The 26084-nt window shown below is 37.8% G+C and overlaps 3 protein-coding genes across 3 annotated transcripts; all 3 read left to right on the top strand.

The window, feature by feature from the left end:
• Window positions 1-312: 312 nt before the first annotated feature.
• On the top strand, window positions 313-4443 carry LOC122989018 (GTPase IMAP family member 9-like; the record flags this gene model as incomplete). Its single annotated transcript, XM_044361696.1, has 4 exons — window positions 313-535; window positions 1612-1713; window positions 2927-4200; window positions 4243-4443. Coding segments are annotated over exons 2-4 (1497 nt in total), but the record flags the coding sequence as incomplete, so codon positions are not given.
• Window positions 4444-11603: 7160 nt separating this feature from the next.
• LOC122988822 (GTPase IMAP family member 9-like) lies at window positions 11604-18491 on the top strand. Its single transcript, XM_044361449.1, has 4 exons — window positions 11604-11794; window positions 14997-15279; window positions 16165-16224; window positions 17339-18491. The coding sequence occupies exons 2-4, from the start codon at window positions 15015-15017 to the stop codon at window positions 18004-18006; spliced, it is 993 nt and encodes a 330-aa protein (XP_044217384.1). The 5' UTR covers window positions 11604-11794; window positions 14997-15014; the 3' UTR covers window positions 18007-18491.
• A 2897-nt stretch (window positions 18492-21388) lies between these two features.
• LOC122988821 lies at window positions 21389-25699 on the top strand. The gene is made up of 3 exons (XM_044361448.1): window positions 21389-21666; window positions 24392-25136; window positions 25307-25699. Exons 2-3 carry the CDS (start codon window positions 24402-24404, stop codon window positions 25643-25645), a joined length of 1074 nt encoding a protein of 357 aa, XP_044217383.1. The 5' UTR covers window positions 21389-21666; window positions 24392-24401; the 3' UTR covers window positions 25646-25699.
• Window positions 25700-26084: the final 385 nt, after the last annotated feature.

The raw sequence follows: 26084 nt of genomic DNA, 5'->3' as shown, positions 1-26084 counted from the left end.
ATATTGGAGGTATATGGAAGTATAAAGTAGTATCACATGGAAATACTCAAGTAAATTACAAGTACCTCAAAGACTGTTAGTCTGGGCTGTTACTCCAAATATTAGTCATACAACTGTGATATTATAATATTTATCATAGCCTATAAGTATTAATAAGGATCCAACACGTTCATGGAAAAATAAAAGAAGATGATGTGATAAAATAAGACAAATCAAAGACATGAACACAAGGTGGAGAGAGAGAGAGCAGCAGGTGGAGGTGGTGTTGATGTGGACATTATTACTGAGGTAAATGCAGCCAAACACACTTCAAGGTCTAAACGAAAGTAGGTCTGTGGGCGAGTTTGACTGGACGGGATGTGATGCGGTTGGGACGGACTAAACTTTCTCTGATAGTCAGTGAACATGCGGGTGGAGACTGTAATGCGGAATTAATCTCAACAGAAATAAGATCAGAATAACATCACACTTTGTTCCAGGAGAGGTGGTCAGCAGCAGAAATCCAGCCCGAAGACGCGTCTAATGAGCTCAGTAGGTGAGTGCTCTGAAGCAAACCCGCACTATACCATGTTAACATGACTCAGATACAGTGGTATGAGTGCGCTCTGCTGACTATTTGATCTGCATTCTGCGCGTTTTGCGCTCCGCCAAGTCCTCCACTTTCTGTCCTGTAAGTCCAACTTCTCTGATCCTTCATTTAACCGGAAAGCTGCTTATTCCTGCTGTTAAATGAAGCTTTCAAGTTGACTGAAACTTTAAATCCTAAAAGGATTCATAAATACTGAGTCATGATCTTAACAGTCTAATGTCTGCTGACACCCTCCTCTCTGAAAGTGTTGTAATTACACATGAACATACATCCAAGTTTTCAAAGCTGCATTCAGTGATTTTTTTTTGGCAAAAATAAATACAAATATTATTTGACACTTAAATGGAAAGTAGAACAGCCTTCAGTTAACTCCAGGTCATATCTGTACTTTTAAGACAACTACAACTATAACGCCCAGTCAGTGCTTTCACTTCAACTACGCATTTAACCTTTCTACTTTTTTCTGCAATGCAAAACATTTCAGCTGTGTGCAATGCATTTTAGGTTGCAAGGTGTTCAGCAAAGCGCTTCACCAGCCGGCTTTTCATGTGAAACTTTTTGAGGCAATTTGAGGCAATTCATTTCAGCCCCTTTTACAGTACTACAGTTCAACTCTCAGCTTTAGTATTTCAGCTGTTAGCTTCTTCAAGCAAAGCACTTCAGCTTCTGACTTTGCAAACACAAAGACACATATTTATATATATGTATGTATGTATATTCACCAAATGATTACACTATAAATTGCAGTCTGTAATCAGCAGCATTACCAACAGCTCCACTCCCACTCTGCACCAATCACATACACATGGATTTTGAAAATATGTAAAATGCCATGAAGAAACTTAAATAGACAGACTTTTTGAATCATTATCACTGTGCATGAAAATACATTTGGCTCATGTTTGAATGGGTGACTATTATTTAACTGCACTGTACAGTAACCAAACTAACTACACACCCATCAAGGTTTCTGCTTCTCTCTAGTCAGACTACAGTCATAAATTCCTGTTTTTGATCCACAGAGCCTCCATATAAAGAGGTTTAGCACCAGAAAGACTTTCACTTCAGCTGCAGCATCAACTCTACACTCTTAAACCCAAACATGGCCAGCAAATTAAAATGTGGTAAGTCATGACTCATGATACTACTATATTCATGTTCATATGGTCCTTTGACTTAAATTGTATTCAGTATGTTTTTTTCTTTGTATTTGTGAAGTCAATTCAATATCTATTTATACAGCCCAATATCACTAATCACACATTTGCCTCAGAGGTCTGTACAGCAATTCAACATCATCTGTCCTTAGAATGAAGAAAAACTCCTCAAAAACAACAACTTTAAAGTAGAAAAAATGTTAGAAACCTCAGGAAGAGCAGCAGAGGAGGATCCCTCTCCCAGGACAGACAGACATGCAATAGATGTTGTGTGTACAGAACAGAACAAGAAAGCAAAATTACAGAAATACAGCATGGAACAGGACAACAAACTTATAGATGGATTGATAACATATAGCAACATGTTACATGAAGCCTCTGCATTTATTAAATCACTACTGAGAAACATCTTGTGTAACTGTGAACTCTGAATATTTACGCACACATTAGCATCATGGATGTATTATAAGAACTAGATACCGGACTCAAACTATTCAGCAATTAAAATTGCTCATCTGGCACATAAGTCAAAAAAAAAAAAAAAAAAAAAGAATCTGTGCAGCCGCCTAAATATGCTCAGTAGTGTTTCTGCTGCTCGGTCCTTAGACCTTACATCGGGATTACGCCACAAACCCACAAAAAGTACCTTGTTTGACCTTGTTTGCAGTTCAAGGTGTCCTGTCAACAGCTTTATGTGTTTTTTTATAATGGTGGTCTCACTGAAATACCGCAAGTGGCCACTGAGCAAAACCGGCAGTAAGGCTGAGTGGTGGCGCACATCCAGGTAGTTATTAATAGTTAATAGTTTTCATGTCAGCTCTAAGGGGAGAAATTGACAGTGTTTGTGTTTATTAATTCATTGATGTTTTCCCCCACCCACCGTAGCAGCTGAGGGGAATCTACCTGTAGTGAAGCAGGTGAGCTGACAGACAGACTGGGAGCCGATTAATCAATATAGATACTGTTAATAAATTCAAAACAAACATACAGCAGGATTTTTGTGTAATTTAAACAGCTGTCTGTGCAGATTAGGCTGCACTAATCATGACAGAGGAGAGGAAAATAGACTCAGAACATAAAAACATGAGGAGTCCTGGGGTGAAGCACGTCTCTTGGAGCCAGTGTTGATTGGCCATTAGAGTTTAAATTCTTATTTCATATTTTTCATCCTTCTAAACAGCAAAGGAGGAGCTGAGGATTGTGATGGTGGGGAAGAGTGGAACTGGGAAGAGTGCCACAGGAAATACCATTCTTGGGCGTCACTGCTTTGACTCAAAGGGCAGTGCTACATCTATAACTGAACAGTGTTCTAAGTGCACAGGTAAAATGAAGGGACAAAAGGTTGCTGTTATTGACACTCCAGGCCTGTTTGACACCAGGTATGACCAGGATAAAACAAATAGAGACCTCAGTCAGTGCATCTCTTTTTCATCTCCTGGACCCCATATCTTCCTGATAGTTATCAGGGTGGACAGATTCACACCAGAAGAAATGCAGGCGGTGGAGGTGATTCAAGAGATGTTTGGCCAGGCTGCAGACAAATACAGCATGGTTCTCTTTACTCATGGAGACAATCTGGATGACACCACTATCGAGGAGTACATGGAGGACAGCGAAGATCTGCAGGAACTTGTGGCCAGATGTAATGATCAGCACCATGTCTTCAATAATAATAATGAGGATAACCTTCAAGTTACCGAGCTGTTTAACAAGATCAGGAATATAGTGGAGAAGAACGGAGGAAGCCACTACACCAATGAGATGTTCCAAGAGGCAGAAAGAGCCTTTCAAGGAAAACAACAACGCATCCTGAAAGAAAAGGAGGAGGAAGAACGTAAAAAGGAAGAGGAACTGGAGAAGAAAGTAAAAGAAAAATATGACCAAAATCTGAAAGATATTACTGAACAACTCCAGGCTGACAGGGAGAAGGAGAAGAGAGAGAGAGAGGAGGAGAGAAAGAAGGAACAACAGGAAATGAATATGGCAATGAATGACTTGAAAAAGGAAAAGGAGAGGTGGGATCTGGAAAAGGAGAGGGAGATGCAGCTTAATAGGGAGAGGCAAAATATGGAGCAGGAGTGGGAGAGGAAGTATGAGGAAATGAAGATGGAGAATGAAAAACGGATGAACATGGAGAGGGAGTACTGGGAGAGAAGAGAGGAGGAGAGGAGGGAGAGGGAGAGAAGAGAGGAGGAGAGGGAGAGAAGAGAGGAGGAGAGGAGAGAGAAGGAGAGAAAAGAGGAGAAGGAGAGAAGAGAGGAGAAGGAGAGAAAAGAAGAGGAGAGGAGGGAGAAGGAGAGAAAAGAGGAGAAAGAGAGAAAAGAGGAGAAGGAGAGAAAAGAGGAGGAGAGGATGGAGAAGGAGAGAAAAGAGGAGAAGGAGAGAAAAGAGGAGAAGGAGAGAAAAGAGGAGGAGAGGATAGAGAAGGAGAGAAAAGAGGAGAAGGAGAGAAAAGAGGAGGAGAGGAGGGAGAAGGAGAGAAAAGAGGAGAAGGAGAAAAAAGAGGAGAAGGAGAGAAAAGAGGAGGAGAGGAGGGAGAAGGAGAGAAAAGAGGAGAAGGAGAGAAAAGAGGAGAAGGAGAGAAAAGAGGAGGAGAGGAGGGAGAAGGAGAGAAAAGAGGAGAAGGAGAAAAAAGAGGAGAAGGAGAGAAAAGAGGAGGAGAGGAGGGAGAAGGAGAGAGAAGAGAAGGAGATGAGGGAGAAGGAGAGAAGAGATGAAGAGAGGAGGGATAGGGAGAGAAGAGAGGAGGAGATGGAGAGAAGAGAGGAGGAGAAAGAGAGAAGAGAGGAGGAGAGGGAGAGAAGAGAAGAGGAGAGGAGAGAGAAGGAGAGAAAAGAGGAGAATGAGAGAAAACAGGAGAAGGAGAGAAAAGAGGAGGAGAGGAGAGACAGGGAGAGAAAAGAGGAGGAGAGGAGGGAGAAGGAGAGAAAGGAGGAAAAGGAGAGAAAAGAGGAGAGGGAGAGAAAAGAGAAGGAGAGGATGGAGAAGGAGAGAAAAGAGGAGAAGGAGAGAAAAGAAGAGAAGGAGAGAAAAGAGGAGAGGAGGGAGAAGGAGAGAAAAGAGGAGGAGAGGAGGGAGAATGAGAGAAAAGAGGAGGAGAGGAGGGAGAGGGAGAGAAAAGAGGAGGAGAGGAGGGAGAGGAGAGAGGAGGAGAGGAGAGAGAGGGAGAGAAGAGAGGAAGCAAGAAGAGCAAAGGAGGGAGAATGTTCACATTATTTAAAGGTGCAGTTTAGGTGCAATTTACATTACAGCTACTGTCCAGAATGTAGTAAAGGGCCATGTTTATAAAAGGGAAACAACTTTCAGGCATTTGACAGGTGGATTTGTGTTATTGTTCAACATTTTTGACCTTTTGCCATCATACATAAAAAATAACAGTAGTAATTCTTTAATTTTATTTAATTGAAAGATATTTTCTGCTTAGATTTTTCAAAATGTTGCACATAGCAGCTACTGTATGGACATATATTTAATGTCATATATTGTCAGTCCATTTACAACAGGCAAACATTAACAAGCTCAAGGTCATTAGTGGCACCAGTGGAACTGTACTCAGATTCTGGATAAGACTTCTGGAGGAGATCAGCGGGTTTCGCCACTTTTTGTCACCATGGGATGTTAATCTTTCTACTGTTTGTCCTCTCAGAGAAGTGGTTGATGTTTGAGGCCATGACCCCGTCTGTAAGGAAGATAGGAAAGCTTTGCTAAGTCTTTAAAGAGGAGGGAAATAACAACACGTCGCACTGTACAGTTGGACCTGCTGAGGAAGAGCTATGTAACAAATTCATCATCAAAATGAATGTGTGAAGCTGATGTAGTAGATCGGAGGCCTTTATCACAAAGCAAGTTCAACCTCGTCTGGCTCTCTTTGTGTTATTAACATTAGCTGTCTGGATAACTGGTATCATGAAGCTGGTTATCAATAAGCTCAGTCAGCTCTGGGTTTCAAGCTACGCCTCTTTCAGGTTCATGTGATATCATGTGATATGTAACATCATTTATCTGGGGGAAAGCTCTGTTTTAGCGACAGCAAAAAGTGATATTTAAAAAAGTGAAATGTTAACAATATAATCATACAACAGAATAAGAAGATGTAGAAACACTAGAAATGATTTCCAAATATTAAAAGTAGGCTTGAAATGCATGTGGGAACTATTTATATATGAGTTTTGCTTTTTAGTTGGATTATGAAGAAACTATTCTCAATATGTCATGCACATAAAAAACTGAAAAAAGACTGTTTCTGCTGCCAAAGCAAAGAGAGGAAAAGTAGTTGACTGACTGATGAGGTTAATCTGACTGAAATGTTGCATTTACAATCACAGGAGCTGATTAACAGTGTGTGGATCATTTTTCTAATAACAAACAACAGAGGGTTTCATTTTTATTTCCAATTATCATCAGACAGTCGTCTCATGTTATTCTGAGCTGCAGTGTTGGAATCAGAGTGTAAACTCATCGACACTGATCGTCAGCTAAAACCATTATTATGTGTTCAGAGTCGTGAACTATACGTCTGTTTGTTAAAAGCTGTTTTAAACAGAGTGGAACAATATTCCAAATTCCAAGCCTGGAACAATAAATCACTCTTTTTCACTTGTCATTTTATTGTAAACTCTAAACTTTTGTCCATGTTGGGATCCTGATCTGATTGGTCAGTGTTCAGGGTATTAATGAGCTGTGATCTGCTCCTCTGAAGTTAACCTTCTCTGGAGCAGGTTAGCTGTTCAGCATAGGTTACCATGTTGATTTATCCCTGGTAAAAGTCAGCCAGCTTTGTGATACTGGAAAGCTTGAGTTCATTCCAAAGATTGATGTTAACATAATGATCTGGCTTCATGGTACAGGCTCACATAAAACAGGCTTTGGATATTTTGAAAGTTCAACCCCTCTGGACTCTGGACTGTTAAGACAGAGTCGTTTTAGGCACAGGTGTGCTGGAGGGGCACCAAAGAGGAGGAAGATATATTTTGTAACTCATTTCAGATGCCCCGGCTCAGCCTTGCAGCCAATTTTTCCCAGCAGTCACTCGCGATATTGCAGCGAAAAATCCCCCTGCTGCCTAAAAAGCATTTTCCCCATAGACCACCACTGTAAAAGAGAGTTTTGATCCATGCAGGTTTTATATTTGCAAAACTTTCCTCGAGCCAAGAAAACCAATTCAAAAATCTGTGCTGTCATCACAATGTAAAGTCTATGGGCCGAGCAGGAACTCATGAGTGGGGCCAGTGTGGCAAAGTCCAGATCCAGCAAATCCAGGCATTTTGATCAATAGTTACCCAGAGCAAAAACTGTTAAAACACTGAAGGCACAGTGTTGTGAACGAGTGAATCGCAGAACCACAAAATATAAAAACAGTGATCAGTAGTTTCAGTCAATCATTGGAAGCGCCATCTGTTTTAGTAACATTTTGCAGGTGAACCAAACCTCTAAAATGCTGCTTTTGGTTGAAAACTTAAGTATTTTGTTGATGCAGAAGTTAGTTAGTGTCTGATCCGGCCATATGACTCTATATTAAATATTAGAGGAAACTAGCACATTATATTTTCTTAATGCAGAGGTATTCAGCTATAAAATATATTTAAAATGCTTTACTAATTTTAGTGTGCACTGTAGGTTGAAGTAAAAACATAATTAAAGTAAATATTATATAGACTATCTGTGATGAGTTGATGACACTCCTGCACAGATGATCAGTAACCTGGATATTGTTATAATCATACAGAGATATTAATAACCAGAATATGTTCTTTATCACATCCTGATATGATTAAAACCAGGAAAAGTCATTACAAGTGATGTAACATATTTTACAATCATGTATGTCCAGTGTATATTCAGTGTACTCTTAACTATCAGATATCTCAGCTACAGACATTGACTGTTAAGAAAGAAGCCCAGAGGCACAAGATTTCTGAGTTCCTGATAATGGAGAACAACACTTCTTAGAAACTGTCATTTTCTGATGGATTCAGTGGAAAGATGTCTGGAATTGTGTTAAGAATGTATGTAGGAACTATATGTGTTTTGACTATGTGCCAAATTAACATATGGAGCAAGAATTTGAGTGGAAATCCAGATGTTCACTTGAAGCATATATAAAGTGGACTCATGCCGCTTCTTCCTTTGTCATTGTCTTTACAAGCCTGTACAGTGATGACCTGAGTGCTCCTATTAAAGAAATATCTGAACATTGATCTGTGTCGTCTAATTCATTCTTAGCCAAGCAGAATAACCATCATTGTGAAACCCACTATCAACAGGGACTAGTGCATGTACAAATACTACCTGAAAGATGATGCTGATGACATGACACAGAACAGAAAGTGAGTGAGGCTGAATCAAGTCACATGTAAAATAACAAGCTATCATAAAATTAATAAATATTTGTAAATGTTAATAAATATTCTAATGAAAGGATTGATTCTGCTAGTGGACATCTCGCCTACAACACCACAATGTCCAGAAACAGCCCTGTGTTTAGTTATCACAACCCATGGTCCACGGCAGATGATCTGTTTGATTCATTGTTGATTTCTGATAACATTGGTATACTAATCAATTATTTAACAAAATAGACTATTTCAGCATGTTTTCTTCATTTATTCAATGTTTGTATCATAATTTTTTTTTTTTTTTTAATTTTCAAATTTTCTTACAGCAAGGTGCAGGTCAGGGGAACTTAAAATAGTTTTAAGTCCAACAAAATCAAACATTTAACTCAAGTCTTCTTTAATATACAATTCTTTAATGCACAAATACAAGACATAAAACATTTCAAACAACTTTTTAAAAATATTTTTCAGAAGTCCTTCTTTAAAATGTGCCATTGACTTTAAAGAATATTTTACTCCTTTCACAAATGTTGTGTATTTCATTATAAATGAAACCACTTCAACCTCCAGTTGTTCCATCTCAATTTTCTTGCTTTATAACCATTAAGGAATTGACCTCAGGAATCACTTATTTGGGTTGACAATATTATAGAAAGTCAGTCAGTCAAAGAGTCAGGGAAGGGATTTTTATTCAGGATGTCACGAGGATTCATCACAAAAATTTCATTTTCATTCTATAAAGGTGGTGTCGTCTGAAATAATAGAAAATAAACAATAAACACATCTTATATCATTTATCAGGAACCACTTAAGTATCATAATAAGTTCACTTACAACTAATTGAAAAAATGCATCTCCAAATAATATCAGCAAACATAATATCAGTAGACTGACTTATTAACAAATGTAATACAACTTTAAATAAAAGCCTGCAATACTGTGAATTAACTCTAGTACACATAATAGTTACTGAACAGTCCATCTGGTTTAACATCAGCAGAAGTTCAAGAAAAATCATGTGAAGCAAAGTAATTAAACTGGCACATGGTCATAAATGGTGGTTAGGCAAACAACCTTTAACAAATGCCCAAAATATGGAAATAAACAAATTAATTCGAAATTAACAAATTCACACGATGAGTAATTGTGTGTGTGACTACCTTGTGATTAACAAGTCCTTACCAGCAGTGTGAAAGGTGCTGTAGTTGGACCCTTTGGTGCTCCTCCCCAGCTCCACTCTCTCATCCAAATATGGTCACTTCTCATCACTTCTGGCTCCAAAAATCCAAGATCCAAGATTGAGGCTTCAAAATGGGAATGTAATGGTGGCTACATCCATTATACATATACAGTCTATGGTCTGCACACACAACTCAGCTGAAGGAATCGACCACTATGTGTAGCAGTCACTGATTGGCTCTGCCTTGATTACCAATAAAGGGAGGCTGCAGCTCAGACTATTATGTATAGGCAAGTATTTGACAATATTGTGACGTGAACAAATGGGACTCACTGATGACAGGACAGCCTTTGATTGGAGACAAAAGACAGAGCAGACCCTGCATATTAATTGTTGGAACATCTCACTGCTGCAGCTCGGCACTGTTTTGGAAGGGAGGGTGTTTACTAATGTAAGTGTGTTTTATTAGTTGGGAAGAGCTACCCAGCAAACATTTAGACGTTGTATGACTGTTGTCAAATGGTTCGAGATTACTTTTTTTTTTTCAAATTGGAAGTTGTGCTGACGCCCGGGGCGTTATCTGGAAGTTCCAGCAACATCGAAATATGTTGTTACCACCTGTTATGTTGTTACTCTTCTAGTTATATACAGTGTTCATTATGTAGTTTTATACATCCTATATGTCTTGATTAACAAGTTAATATGCTACACTTTCTAAAATGGTCCAACCAATGTTCCGTCTGATCTGGACACCTGTTATACATTTTAACTATGTGTCACTTTCAAGATAATCTTGATAAAACATTACATATGACCAAACGTACAACAGAAACTCAGTGAGTCAATATTGCCTGACAATACAACAATATTTTATCAGGATAAACAAAACAGAAAAAGATGATCATCAAAAGCACAGCTTCATGTAGATAATCTGACCATTTGAATTATTTAATTCTTAACTTTTAACCTATATTTATTCAGGGGAGTCTCTCTTTTTCAGGAACTTTTTGATCACATTCACACCTGGAAGCAGCCCAGTGCAACCACAGTCTAATCTGATGACCAGTGAGCAGCTCCACTGGAGCTGTTGGGCACCTCAGTGGCGGTAATGAGGGAGGATCAAGTGCTTCTCCTTCACTTTCCCTACCAGATTTATCATGCTGGTCTGGGGGATTGGACCAGTGACCTTTCGTTCACAAACTCACTTTTCTAACCTTTAGGCCATCATTGCCCCATTCCATCTGATCAAACAGCTGCTGGCAGTCGTCGGCTGAACTCTATGAGGGAAATAGAGGCTCTAAATCACTGAATCTTAAATATATTTCTAGTGATGGAATGATTCAGACCTAAACAAAAAAACAAAAATAAAAATAAAAAACATGTCTGGTTTAAATATTTTACTCTCTTTTAACATGTAACTTCAATGTAGAGCTGGAACACGCTGATACAGATTAGATGTCAGACAATGTGATTTTTTTCCCCTTTAACTTTGAGCTTCTTATGGGGATATATAGAGGGAAATACAGTCATTTGGTGTTACTGCACTGACTGAATATTGGAACATTGTCAAGAGGATCTTTGGAGTTCTGCTGCCATCTGCTGGCTGCTTCCCATCCAGGTCAGAGTGATCTGATAACTCAAACTTTGTACTTAACTTATTTAAAACCATAAGCCTTACATTTACAATGGTAAATCTCTAAGGGCAAAATTTAATTAGAAAATATGGCGCAAATGTTTGCTGCGGTTTTCATTGCGTGCGTGTATTCAGCGCCTGGTTTACTGAAACAGCGGCTCATTACGCAGCCAGCTGCTGGTCTGACCTCAGAGTGAGAGAGGGAGAGCCCATAGATTTATAAATATTATATATACAACTGTGATATTATAATCTTTATCGTATGTGTTAATAAGGAAGCATTAAACACGTTCATGGAAAACTAAAAAGGAGATGAAATGATAAAATTAGACAAATGAAAGACATAAACACAATGTGGAGAGAGAGCAGCAGGTGGTGCTGATGTGGACATTATTACTGAGCCAAACACACTTAAAGGTCCAAACAAAAGAAAAGTTGAAGTGATTCAGATGAATGATTTTACAGTTCATAGATGATCAAGATCAAATTCAAGTTTAATAATAATAATGAACAAGAACTAAAACTCTCCGTCCATTAATCTGGTATTGTGTAAATTAATAAACATCTAATTGCTTATTTTTTGTTTCTAACAGCGTAATCGATTTTTAGTTATATACTGTATATAAGTCTGTATTTAACGCTTGTTCTCCTAGACTTTGACTCAAGGGTCTGTGGGTGGGTGTGCTGTAAAACCATTGCACCAGGAAATGAAGTGGCAGGGGGCAGACTTCACAGATAAAGAGTCGGTGATTAGTGCAGTATTCATCTCCGCAAAATCTCCAGTAAATAGGCTACATGTCGGTGCAGTTAAATTTCTCCTCAGAATAACATCAAAGTCTACCAGGAGAAATGGTCGGCAACCGAAAACCAGCGTGAAGAGGCGTTTGATGACTTCAGGCGGTGAGAAATTCACTTTTTATGTAAAAGCTGAACAATGAATTCCTCTAAATCTCACATTTTGAATAATAACTGTACTTGATGTGTCATCTGTTGTGGAAAGCATTCGTATAAAACCACGACACTGCCCTCTTGGTTATTATTTAACCAAAAATGGTTCCTTGTGTGATTGGGTGGAATGTAAGTAGCCTATTATTTTCACATTTAATAATAAATTTGTAATTCGTTTTGTCACTTATTACACATCTTAATGTCTAAAAACTGACCAGTATTTTAAATTTAATGTCCCCTTGCGTCCTTTAATGACCTGCTGCTGGTGCAGGACTAATTTCATGTTTTAGGCAGAACTTAAACACACAGGAATCGACAGGAATAAGGAAGTGCGCTGATCCCTGCAGGTTTAGACACAAAATGGCTGTAAAAAATGCAGCCAAATGCAGCATTCAAACCACGTAGAGCGAGATAAATGCAAGAGGTGAGCAATTTATTGCTACATAGCGTTACAATCAGTGGAAGTTAACTTTTTCTCGTTTACTGACTTAACTTTTAATCAATGAAGCTGGGCTTCAGGGTGAACCAAAGCAGCGGATGCTCCCTCCTTCCCCAATGACAGTTCCCCATACATGACAAACCTATTGGTCATGTTGGAGTGATTGAACGGCCATCCAGCCAATCACAGCCATTTGGCCAACCCACCACCACCGCTGAAAGTAAACAGTTGAAGTACAGTACAGTAAGTGCGCGCGTTCAATCATTGAACATAAATGTAAGGCTATCCTAAATGTAAGCGAAGTGGCAAATTTGGTTTGTAAAGTCACCTCTTTTGTGGTTTTTAAAGTCATAGACTAAGGTCAGCATTCATATTTAAGATGTGTAACATCTGTCTGTCTTATGGCAATGTCTTATGGTAAAGTTTTAACCAGCATTTCATACAAATAACTGGATGTAAATAGTAAACTGCTACCAGACCCTAGAATCCCCATCCTTTAAAATTGCTGTACAAACCTGCCAAAGGCCAAAACAATAACAACAAAACCAACTATCTTCTCAGAACAAATTCTGACTAATCTCTAAACAAACAAAGGAGAATTAACCAAAGATATCTTCTGACCCCAGTTCCCTCTAAGGGGACAAGTGGACCCAAACCATGTCAGTAAAATGCCCCCCACAGCATAACAGAGCCACCAGATCCCCTTACTGCAGGGGTCAAGCATTCAGCATTCAGACCTGTACCAGTTTTTTCTTTGTCACCTGTCTGTATATCTATATCATATTTATCTATCTATACATATGTATGTGTGTGTGTATGTATATATATATATATATATATATATATATATATATATATATATATATATATAAACTGTAAATCAATACAAAGTTGGCCTGAGTGGTCACCTTCACCCCATGATGAAACATTTCAATTTTCAATTCAATTTTATTTATGTAGTGCCAAATCATAACAAATTTATCTCAAGGCACTTTTCACATAGAGCAGGTCATGATGGACTTCCAGGATGACAATGCCCCAATTCACAGGGCACGAGGGGTCACTGAATGCACTGAATGGTTTGATGATTATGAAAATGATGTGAATCATATGCTATAGCCTTCACAGTCACCAGATCTCAACCCAATTGAACACCTATGGGAGATTTTGGACTGACATGTTAGACAGTGCTCTCCACCACCATCATCAAAACACCAAATGAGGGAATATCTTTATGAAGAATGGTGTTCATCCTTCTTGAAGAGTTCCAGAGACTGTAGAATCAATCAATGCCAAAGCTGAGGAACACCATTCCAAGGATTAGCGGGGCAGCATATAGGGTGGGCTGGTGCTGGCTTATAGACTGTAAATTTTGAATTCAAACAGTCATTGCAGTATGGTGTCATTTGCCCTGGATGATGTAGGCTGCTGGTGCTGGTGTTGAAAAACTTGATGGGAGGTGGAGGGCCCTGGAATTCCAGTGTTGGGTGTTCCATCTTAAGTACTGAAGTGAAGTGAGAATGGGCAACCTGGTGCAGAATAATGGAAACATCTTGAAGTTACTGAAGTAATGTTAGAATAGTTGTATTAGTAACTTGAAACCTGGTGCGAGAAATCGTGTTACTGAAGTGACGCTAGATTAGTTGTATTAGTAACAGGCAACCCGGTGCACATAACGGTAAATGTTACAGAAGTGACATTAGATTAACTACTAACTAGCAACCTGATGCCAGTAATGGTGGATTTGACTGAAGTGATGTTAGATTAGTTATATTAGTTACTATCAATCTAGTGCAAGAGATGGTAGACGTTACTAATGTGACGTGAGATTAGTTGTATTAGAAACTGGCAACTTGGTGCATGTAAGGTCAGGCGTTACTGACGTGATGTTAGAGTAGATTTATTCATAACAAACAACCTGATGCCAGTAACAGCAGACGTGACTGAATATGTTATGTAATGTTAGATTAGTTATATTAATAACTGACAACCTGGTGCAAGTGATGGTAGGTGTTACTGAATTGTAACACGGTGAGTGCAAAGTTAGCATTATCCAGTTACGATGGCCACTTTTATGGGAAACATGTCAGGTTGAAATAAACTGGAATTATCCTTTTAAAATACATCAGAAACTATGGTAAACCTGCATTAATTAATTCTTTTGACCCCTTGGGGGCAGTGCGACAAGCTGTAATTTACATCGACATATTATCACCACATAAAGTTGTTGCAGTGAATAGGTTAGAAAACAGTTGCCTATTTACACATCAGCAGACACAGAACATCATTAGCATTCATTTTGAGTTGTATTTGTGTCCACCTTACCTGAAGTCCAACAGTCATTCTCCTTTTAGCTGCTTTGGTCTTCACAAAGTCTCTAGTCACTAACTTTGTCTGTCTGCTGTATAATGGGTATTCAGAGGTTTGTAGGTGAAAATAGCTGCCTGCTGTGCTCTGGAAACACTAGTGATGAGAGCGGTGAGATAAAGTTCCAGGCCATAAAAACAAAACATTTTGGAGCGTTCGCCGCAGAATGGCCGGAAGGGTAAAATTTCTGTTGTTTTATATTCAATACAGTAAAATTACAAATGCAAAAACATTTGCATTTTTAGAGAATATAAGGGCATAACAAACCATCAGGATTTTTACTTGATATAGACAGTGATTTCTCTGTAATGCTAACGGCAAATAATTTTCATCCCTTTCTTTCTGCAGACCACAACCCTACTTGACATGGCCAGTGTCACTGTAGAGATCCAGAAAACCCTGGACAACCTATTAAAAGATGACCTTAAAAGGTTTCATTTCAACTTAAAAGAATACACCAAATCCAAGCATAAACCTATTCCTCGGGGTAAACTGGAGGGCAAGGACACCATGGACACTGCTATGTTAATGACTGAACACTATGGAAGCAATGAGGCCTTGCAGATCACACTAGACATTCTAAAAGAAATCAATCACTGTGAACTTGCTAATCATTTGGAAAAGAACATGGGTAAGACAAAAAATGTAAAAATGTATTCAAATTATGAAGTTTATAACTTGGCCTTAATGTTCTTTAGTTGTAGTTTATAATCCGCATTAGTTTGTGATGTTGTTTGTCCTTTCATGTTGACACATACATACTCACACATTTGATTAAATCTAATTTAATTTGTGGTTAAACCATTGTTGTTAATGCTGAAGAAAACCTTTAGTTCTGAGTGTTCAAATAACAACAGAATGTATTTGCAGTAACTTAACTGCACCTGGGATGACTGGCAATATTCCATATTTTTCCTACTGTCATCAAGCCCCATTAAAAGACCAAACCCACTGAAACAATGTACTGATCCTTCTAACAAGAATTGCCTGTGTATGCGAAGCCTGATACATAATATAAACTATTAAAACACACCATCGAGCCACACCTCTGCACTGAGTGACATGTTCCTTTATGATCATGAACACACACACTGTAGTTTATTTTGAATTTTATTCAATCCCACATACACCATCCTGCTACCAGTAATACTCACTTAGAGCACCAAATGTGGATTCATCCACCACTGAGTCCCAAACTTATGCACAACTTTCTCCTGTTTGTTTGTTAAGAACTATGCTTGCCAGTTGTTTTGGGAAATTACTGAGCCTGTTTAAAAATGTATCTATACATTTGTAAACCATTAAAGATTTATGTCTTCAGTAGGAAGGCAGGATGTTGAAGTCAGAAAGTATTGAGAGATGGACTAACACATCCTTGGTTTTGTTTTGTTTTTCTTGGGATTTTCTGATAATCAGAAAATTTAGAATAACAACAACTTTAACCTTTAAAGTTCAATTGAGAGATGTTGTGTGTGTTTGTCTACTTAATAATGTACCTATTTTACTGTTCTTACAGGTCAAATGAGGCATTTTTCAAAAGAAGTTTTGAAGAAAGAAGCTAACCAGGGTGACAAAAGTAAGAATTTGTTGACTTGTGGTGGGAACTCACTGGACAGCTATGACAGATTTGTTGCTGTGAACAAAAGCAGTCCAGAACAAATGCAGTACCTCCAGTTTTGGAGTAAGCTGACATTGTTCTGTGTGTTAGACTTTGCCCCTGAGTCTGCTGCTAAAGGTGGACTGTGTCACTCATACAGAGAGTCAAGAGTGGCCAATTGGCACACTCCATCACAATATCAAGGGCAGACTGAATCTGTGATCTGTTAACCTCTACAAACATATCAGTTGGGTCTTCTGCAATGGCAGACATGACCTTGACAGCGACTCTAACAGAGAGTTAGATTATAAGAACTGGCTGATGAAATCTTGCAAAGATATAGAGCAGTTGGTTTTATTCATTTGCAACCCTTAAGTTCTCCTCCATGGAAGAAGTCTTATCATCTTCCTTCTACTTTCACCTGTGGACACTGAGAAATTGCTAAGGCTATCATTATCAATGTCCACATGAATATTAAAGTCACCAACTGTAATTTCTTTATCTGTACTAAGGACTAAGTTTGATTAAAAAACCTCTGAGAATTCAGATAAAAATTCAGAGTACAGAGGGGGACGGTACACTATAACAAATAGAATTGGCTGTGAAGTTTTCCAGGATGGGTGTGAAAGACCAAAGGCCTTAACACAATGGGGTCAGTTTGTGTAATTAATTCACATGTCAATATGTTTTTTCAAACTGTTGTTTTTGTCATGAGAACTTTCACACAGGATGTGAATATTGAGCAGCAAAAGGTTTGTTCCATTTTGATAATCTATTGGTGAGCACAAACTCATGAAAGTAAACAAAGGATTCATTAAGGCACCCTAAATATCCTTTTTGTTGGATTTAAATGTTACTCAATTGTATTGTATCCACTTGTAGAAATTATAATAGTAAAACTTTTGAGCAACTGTACCAACATATAAAAATTGCAATAACAGTAAAATTCTACCTAAAATGTGCAAATAATTTCCCTTTCTCAAAGCACCTGGGGTTTGAGTTTCTTCCTTAACACTGTCTAAGATGCCAATTTCTGATGTAAAATGTACTGTACAAAATCTTACAAATACTTATTTGTCGTCCTTCCAAACAGAACAGGAGGAGCTAAGGATTGTGATGGTGGGGAAGACTGGAAATGGGAAGAGTGCCTCAGGAAATACCATTCTTGGGCGTCAGTGCTTTGAAACAAAGTTAAGTGCTAGGTCTATAACTGAAGAGTGCTCTAAGGGCACAGGTAAAATGGATGGACAAAAGGTTGCTGTTATTGACACTCCAGGCCTGTTTGACACCAGGTATGACCAGGATAAAACAAATAGAGACATCAGTCAGTGCATCTTTTTTTCCTCTCCTGGACCCCATATCTTTCTGATAGTTATCAAGGTGGGCAGATTCACATTAGAAGAAAAGCAGACAGTGAAGGCAATTCAAGGAATATTTGGCCAAGATGCAGACAAATACAGCATGGTTCTCTTTACTCATGGTGACAATCTGGAATTCGAAGACACCACTATTGAGGACTTCATGGAGGGCAGCACAGACCTGCAGGAACTTGTCGCCAGATGCAATGGCCAGTACCATGTCTTCAATAATAGGATTAAGGATCACCTTCAAGTCACTGAGCTGATTAAGAAGATCAGAAATATAGTCGAGAAGAACGGAGGAAGCCACTACACCAATGAGATGTTCCAAGAGGCAGAAAGGGCAATCGAAGAGCAAAAACAACGCATCCAGAAAGAGAGAGAAGATCAAATATACAAATAGAAAGAGAAAAAAACTAGAAGCAAAATATGAAGCTCAGGGATATTAGGGAGCAATTGAAATGAAATATTCATTTCATAATGAAAAGTTCTGCATAGAAATCAGTGAGCTACAATAGTCTTGATTGCATGTTTAAGGCAATGACTCCACCATGTTTAAACCCAGTTTGCTAATATATGAACTGTTAACACAGATACTGATAATAAGGGTGGTGCCGAATCCAAATACGTTATTTGGCAAAGCCCAAATAGTGGGTTTTTTACAAACATTTATTTCGTACAAGTATTTTAAAAATTAAGGGGAGTCACATCCACCTGCTACATAACGCACATTTCCTAATTTAAACATTACTCCTGGAGTTGGGGGTGATAAAGCTCAGCTACCGACACACAGGAAGTGCTCTCAAAGGACTCTCCATAACCTGTTGTTCCCCTTCTCCTTACAGTTAGGTTGTAAGAAATAGGCAATAAATGGAAAGTGCAAAGCAATTATTGCCTTTGAAGTTCTTTCCTACACATTACACACTGTGCTGTCTCTGTGTTATGGGTGTATAAGAAGCTACAGGTCTGTCTGCATATCTCCAATGCACTAAGTTTTAGCTCAGTAGTCAGCGCAGTCATCTATGATCTGGGAGACCCGGTATGGTGACCTCCTTCGTAAGATAGTTTATTCATAAACACTTTTTTTTTTTAACACCCTGATATCCTTAAATTAAAAGCATAATAAAAACAAAAATTATGTTTACACCTATTTCCACTTTTATTCAAATACAAATACAAATAATTTTGCTGCCTCAACAAATATAGATACAAATACAAATACTGGGCTCTCTGTTCATCCCTATTGATATTACTTGTACTTAAAAAATATTTTTTAAGAACCAAATTCACTCATTAATCAAATCTTTGAGAAAATAATTGGGTAGACAAAGATCATATGGTACTTAAATAATAGTAATTCTATTAATTCAATTTGATTTTTTGTAAATTTGAACTGAATATGACATTTTTGTGTTTTGGTGGTGCAGACCAATCAGGCATTCAATCATCATGGACCACAGATTTGGGACAGTTGAAACCTCAAAATGCTTAGAAGACATGAAAATGTAAATGTCTTTAGTTCTTGTTGACTAAAACTAACAAAAATCAAATGACTAAAATTTGACAATTGCTAAATCAAAATCAGGTGCCAAAATGAAACACAAAGTTTGTCTTGATCTCGTACCTTTACAACAAAACAAGAACTAACAGATCTTTACAATGTTTTGGGATTTTTAAATATCCAAGAGTTCATTCAGTTTGAATTCTTTGTAGACTCCAGACTGGTGCCACTTATTACTTTTCAAAATAGACAGATTTACATCAGTTCTATGCAGAAAGCTGAATTTAACCTGTTATATAAAGTTAAACTGCAGATTTTCATCCACACTTATAGATTCATATTTTGATTTGTGCAGCAATCTTTACTATGACAAAAATATGAACACTAATGTACAGAGATTCATTGCATTAAATATGACTTAAACACAGCATTCACACAGGTCGTTATGACGGGGCTGATAGCAGTAAATATCTCTCAGTGAACGTGAGCCGCCAATGAACAGATTAATGTGTGTTGAGTTTCAGTGGAGCAGCTTGTGGAGATCCAGCTCGTAGGGTTTTCAATGGACATGTGAGACTAATTGAACTTGAATCTTGTCTTTGTTTTCTTTCAGATTCAAAAGCCCATGTGTGTGTTTTTTCTCCCTTTATGTTCATGAATGCAAATCCTTTGATTTTTGGAGAAAATAAACTTTTGTTCATTGTTCAAGAGGATGAATCTTCTGACTTTATCTTCAAGCATTCTGATTGGATGTACACGATAGTCAACTTTTTATAAACCTCATGATTAACAATATTATAATGTGTTTGAAATTGGAAAAATTTGGTGTATTCTTTAAATTTGTTTCGCCTTCTCTAAATGTGCTTAATAAACCTGCCTTGTTTTGCAGAAGGACGTATGGACAAATGCACATATTTGTAGTCTCTTAGATTTTTCTAAGGTGTGAAATTGATTCTTTTAAAATTACTGTTACAATAAATATCCAAGTTTTCAGGGATTTCAGGTGAAATAGTCAAGAGATTCCCTATAAATAAAACGTGTCAGGCTAAATTTTGGAGAAATGCATGTGAAATAATGCAAAAGAAATCTTGAATATTTCCATTAATGGAATGGTTCAGACCTTTAAAAAAACAAACATGTCTTGGTTTAAATATTTTACTCTCTTTAAACATGTAGCTTCAGTGTAGAGCTGGAACAGGCTGATACAGAATAGATGTCAGACTGTGTGGTTTTGTTTGTTTGTTTTTCTTTAACCTGGAGCTTCTTATGGGGAACTGTAGGGGAAAACAGTCACTTCTGTCATTTTACCGACTGTATATTGGATCATTGTCGAGGATCTTTGGAGTTCTGCTGCCATCTGCTGGCTGCAGAGTGATCTGAAAACTAGAACTTTGTACCCTGCAACAGATGTAAAAAGGGATGTTTTGGGTATGCAGTTGGAAATTTCCTTAATTATAAAATATGTTTGTCAAATTTTGTCAGAATCTTTGATTTCACTAATTTAAAACCATAGGCCATACATTTACTATGGTAAAACTCTGAGGGCAAAATTTAATGAGAAAATATTGCGCAAATGTTTGCTGCTGTTTTCATTGCGGCCGCAATCTGCGTGTATTCAGCGCCTGGTTTACTGAAACAGCAGCTCATTACGCAGCCAGCTGCTGGTCTGCGTTTGGTGCTGACCTCAGAGTGGATTCTGTGAGAGAAGGAGAGCTCGTGAGTGTATAAATATTACTTATACAAGTGTGATATTATAATCTTTATCGTATGTGTTAATAAGGAAAGCATTAAACACGTTAATGGAAAACTAAAAGGAGATGGATTGATAAGACAAATAAAAAACAAACATTATGTGGAGAGAGAGCAGCAAGGTGTGGACATTGTTACTGAGGTAAATGCACTTAAAGGTCCTAACAATATAGTTATCATATTACAGTTCATTGACGATCAAGTTCAAAAAGTTTAATAATAGTATTGAACAAAACTAAAACTCCCCGTCCAGTAATCTAGTATTGTGTTTAAATGTCAAATTGCTTAATTTTTGTTAATTTGTTCATTTTTAATTTTTTAATTTGCGTAATCTATTACTAGTTATATATATATATATATATATATATATATATATATATATATATATATATATATATATATATATATATAACATCTGCATGAATTATATATATATATAACTACTGCATGAATTTTTCACGGAATAGTATATATATATATATATATATATATATATGTATGTATGTATGTATGTGTGTGTATGTGTGTGAATATTTCCTGCCTGTTGTCCTAAACTTGAACTCAAGGGTCTGTGGGTGGGTGTGCAGTGAAACCATTGTTCCAGGAAATGATGTGGCGGGGGGCGGACTCCACGGATAAAGGGTTGGTGACTGCATGAATTTTTCACGGAAAAGTGCAGTATTCATCTCCGCAAAGTCTCCATTAAATAGATATCGGTGCAGTAAACTGTCTCCTCAGAATAACATCAAACCTCGTCTACCAGAAGAAATGGTCCGCAGCCGAAAAGCAGCGTGAGTCTAAAGACTTCAGGCGGTGAGAAATTCACTTTTCATGTAAAAGCTGAACGATGAATTCTTCTTACTCTCACATTTTGAATAACAACTATAGTTGATGTGTCATCAGTTGTGGGAAGCATTCGTATGAAACCTCGACACTGCCCTCCTGGTTGTTTTTTCTCTCGTTTGGTAGGAAACGGCCCGTTGTATGAGTGGGTGAAGCGTAGGTTGTTATACTGTTTTTACATTTAATAATTAGTTTGTAATTCGTTCGAGGAAACGTTTAGAACTTTAGGACTCAGTTCATAAGTTTGGTTTATGAAGCAGTTCACCCCCCAAAAAATCGTTTTGTGACTTATTAAAGGACACACGGTCACATTAAAGTTAAAACACTGGTCCGTTTTTAGACATCAAGATGTGTAATGACCTAATGCAGGACTAATCTCATGTTTTAGGCAGAATTTACACACACAGGGAGCGACAGTAATACGGCTGTACTCTGATCCTTCCAGGTGTAAACATAAAATGGATGTACAAAAATACAGCCAAATGCGTCATTCAGACCACATCCTGTATATCGGTGTGCAGACTGACTAATTGAGTGAAAAGATAAGCATGCACATACTGTATGAGAAGATTCTACAAGGCTGACAATGAAAAGATATTTTATTTGATTAAAAACACACATTAAAACCATGATGGGACATAACAATGGTGTAAATTTAATACAAAGTGTGTGTGTGTGTGTGTGTGTGTGTGTGGTGAGGGGGGGGGGGGACATAGGGACTGTGTCATCCTGGAAGTCAAATTGAAATGATATAAAAACCATATCATACTGGAATGACAGCAGGTTCATGTCAGTTCACAAAACATATGTATGGTTAAGTTCAGGCACAAACTAAAAAGTGAAACTTCATTTGGTCCGAATTTCTTTGTGGTTTCTTAAAAGATGTAAAGACTGCAGACGAAACTCTCAGCCACATGTGGTTGGGTACAGCTGAATGCTGACATGTCATTGTCCAAGATCTGTGATGTAACTTGTCAAACTCTTCCCAAACAGTAGAGTTGCATGGAAACGGTGGGGCGTCAACCTTCTCACAGTTGAAGGCTAGTTTTCATCTGTAGCCTTGGACAGATGTTACAATAGACTCCCTAAAAGTGAAAAAAGCAAGAACAAAAAAACGGTGAAGATAAAAACACAATTATTGAAATAGGGTGCAAACAGCAACTCATGACAAAACACTGATAAAACATATGACATTAGAGAATTTTAATGTTATTGATGTGACAACATTGAAGCAGTAGCCAAAGAAGCATATAGCACATGAAGCACGCAACAGGACAACATTAAACAGGGTTAAGCAAATATTAGTCTCACATAGCCAGACCTATCTTCACAAAGTGTGCCAGCTCTGGAGAATGAGCAAATATTAGTTGGGTCAAGCAGGCAGTACAGAGCAGTGCTGTGCACAGACATTTTGGGGGACAGGTGCTTAGGCAAAGAAAAGGAATGATAATTAAAGGTTAATCTCCCAAAAACAGACCAACAATATATGTTTATTTGGGTAAGACTGCTTGGTGACAGAGTTGATGCATTACAACAGTAAGCCTCACCAGACTAAAGAATCCTGAGAACCACCAGAGAAATAAATAAAATATGTTTCTGAAAACATTTTAGGTGAGAAATAGGCCATGCAGTAACAGAATCTTGATTCATATTTGATCAGCACTGCCTAGTTTGACAGTTTGATCTGAAATTCATAAGCCAGGTGTGTTGCACTGGACGGACTAATTTGCATAAAGTTAAAGTCGAGTTGTGGTTATGCAAATACAGATACAGTGAATGGCCCATCAACTCACCATGCTGTATCCAACATGCACTGCACGGCCAGATCTCCTGCTCTCCATAGAAAATAAATAGGATCCGTCAACTTGACATCCTTCAACAGATCCAGTGTGTCTGCACCTTATCTGTTCCGTGAGACGCACAAATGACGGACATCAAAACATCTAAATGTTTTCTATGTGGACTTGCCTTTAGTCAAAATTATAAGTGTCTTATAATTTGCCAAATGCACATCATCACAGTGTGACTTGAACCTCTTTGAAACTCGCATCTCTGAGACCACATCCACACTAAGATGGCTAAATATGAAAACACATCTAAATGCAAACCAACAACCTCTACCAAAACCTTCCTTGTTGAATGAAAATGATATCAGCAGCATACTTAACTTGCTTCTGATTGGTTCTTTGTAAAGTTGATTTAGGAATCAAAATAAATCACCCCAGAAAATACAGTTTGCTTAATGAAAATATAAATTAACTTTTTGTGTAGATACTTTGCTTTGTAAAAATTAAAACAGAATTTCTCATACCAGAGGAGTTTCTAATTAGTGGCTGACTCACAGCCTGATAACCTACTGCTGGGCCTAAAGATTGGTCAAAACATTATTTTGCATGTATACTGGACTTCCATAGGAATGCTCACCCAACTTTTGGCACATTTTCTGTGACTTCCGTGTATACTGTAACTTGCCACTGCATTTGAACGACATTTGTTTGAATTATTCATAATTTATTATGCATTATTCATATTCATGTAAATGAATATTTTAACTCTCCTGAAAAGCCAATAACCATCTGGGTCACTGATATTTCTGACATTTTTTTTTACTTTGACATCTTCAGTCTTAAGGCAATATGTTGTCGTACTGTTCTTTTCACTATTTTGATCTATGACTCATCTGTTTCATTTTTAGTTGATCCAATATGAAACGCTCAACAACAAAGCCGCCACCTGAAATTGAAAAATGGAAGAAGGAAGATGTCCACCTGTGGCTGATGACACAGGTCAAAGTTCATGAGCTTTGTGCAGACAGGTTCATTGAAGAAGAAGTCTCTGGAGATATTTTAGTTGTCTTTGAAAAGACAGACATATTAGACTTGGGAATAAAACACGGTCCTGCAGTCAAAATTACATCTTATCTAGAAAGGTTGAAAGAAGGATCAAAACATGAGTCACAGTTCCCAGCATACGTGGAAAACTGGACAAAGGAGCAGGTGAACCAGTGGTTACAGCAGCATGTGAAGACATATAGCAAATATGCAGAACGGCTCCAGGAGGAAGATGTTTCTGGAGATTGTCTTGTTTGCTTTAAGAAGCAGGATTTTCTGGATCTGGATTTGAAAAGTGGTCCTGCTGTGAAGATTCTGGCAGAACTACGTCAGTTGAATGAGAAACCAGAGCCGACACTGCAACCGATCCCTCACACCAGCACAGAACAAAAAGCAACTCCAAAACCCATTCAACCTAAACCAAGTCTGCCTCAAGCAATAGCAACCCAGCAAGCTGAGTCATATGACAACACTGAATCAAAAATAGATGAAATGGTGGGAAAAAAGCCTGAAAATGTTCATCTGCCATTTGAGAGAACTTCAGAAAAAGAGGAAATTCAGCAACCAAAGGCACAGAACTTGGGGGCCAAGAGGAAAGAAACTGTTGTGGTAAAATTTCTGTTTTATAGTCAATACAGTAAACTCACAAAGACAAAAAAACTTGTAGTTGTTTAGAACACATAGAAGGCATAACAAACCATTAAGATTTTTACTTAATATAGACAGTTATTTATTTGTAATGTTAAGACTAAATAATTTACATCCCTTTCTTTCTGCAGACCAGAACCCTACCTGACATACCCAAGATCACTGTGGAGATCCAGAAAACCCTGGACAACCTTTTAAAAGATGACCTAAAAAGGTTTCATTTCAATTTACAAGAATACAGCAAATCTAAGCATAAACCTGTTCCAAGGGGTAAACTGGAGGGCAAGGACACCATGGACACTGCTAAGTTACTGACTGAACACTATGGAAGCAATGAGGCCTTACAGGTCACACTAGATGTTCTAAGAGAAATCCATCAGTGTGATCTTGTTTGTCATTTGGAAAAGAACATGGGTAAGACAACAAATGTAAAAATGTATTCAAATAATTACGTTTGTAACTTAGCCTAAATGTTCTTTAGTTGTAGTTTATAATCTGCATTAGTTTGTGATGTATTCATGTTGACACATTGTAGCGGTTTGGGCAATTTGTATTATCCTCAACCCCACAAAGGATACATGGTTAACTCATGACCCACAAAAAAAAATGCTTTCGAAAGACCTTGTGGTATTGTATAAACAATATAAATAACACAAAATGAACACTTAAATAGAGTTAATAAGGACAAACACACCACCATTTGAATTTCCCAAAATTATATTAGAGCACTCACACAAAAACAAAACTCTTCCACCAATCAGTCCAGGTCCATAAACAAAAATAGTGCTCCGTTCCGGGTTTTCCCCGTTTCTCAATACAGTTCCGTTTAAACAGTCCAGTTCCAACAAAATAATCCGCCTCGGGTTTTCCCGGAATTCCAAACAAAAATAAGGAAGTCAGTTCAGTTCT

This window comes from Thunnus albacares, chromosome 9 (assembly GCF_914725855.1).
Source record: "Thunnus albacares chromosome 9, fThuAlb1.1, whole genome shotgun sequence".
Lineage (NCBI taxonomy): Eukaryota > Metazoa > Chordata > Actinopteri > Scombriformes > Scombridae > Thunnus > Thunnus albacares.
Note: the sequence above shows the minus strand (reverse complement) of the source record. Positions and strands in the feature narration are given on the sequence as shown.

What these genes read in the sequence shown, in the direction of transcription:
- LOC122988821 (XM_044361448.1), top strand. Translation starts at nt 24,402, where the DNA reads ATGAAACGCTCAACAACAAAGCCGCCACCTGAAATTGAAAAATGGAAG. An exon ending in AGAGGAAAGAAACTGTTGTG is followed by an intron (nt 25,137 to 25,306) that starts GTAAAATTTCTG and finishes TTCTTTCTGCAG; the next exon opens with ACCAGAACCCTACCTGACAT.
- LOC122988822 (XM_044361449.1), top strand. Translation starts at nt 15,015, where the DNA reads ATGGCCAGTGTCACTGTAGAGATCCAGAAAACCCTGGACAACCTATTA. An exon ending in TCATTTGGAAAAGAACATGG is followed by an intron (nt 15,280 to 16,164) that starts GTAAGACAAAAA and finishes CTGTTCTTACAG; the next exon opens with GTCAAATGAGGCATTTTTCA. An exon ending in AGCTAACCAGGGTGACAAAA is followed by an intron (nt 16,225 to 17,338) that starts GTAAGAATTTGT and finishes CCTTCCAAACAG; the next exon opens with AACAGGAGGAGCTAAGGATT.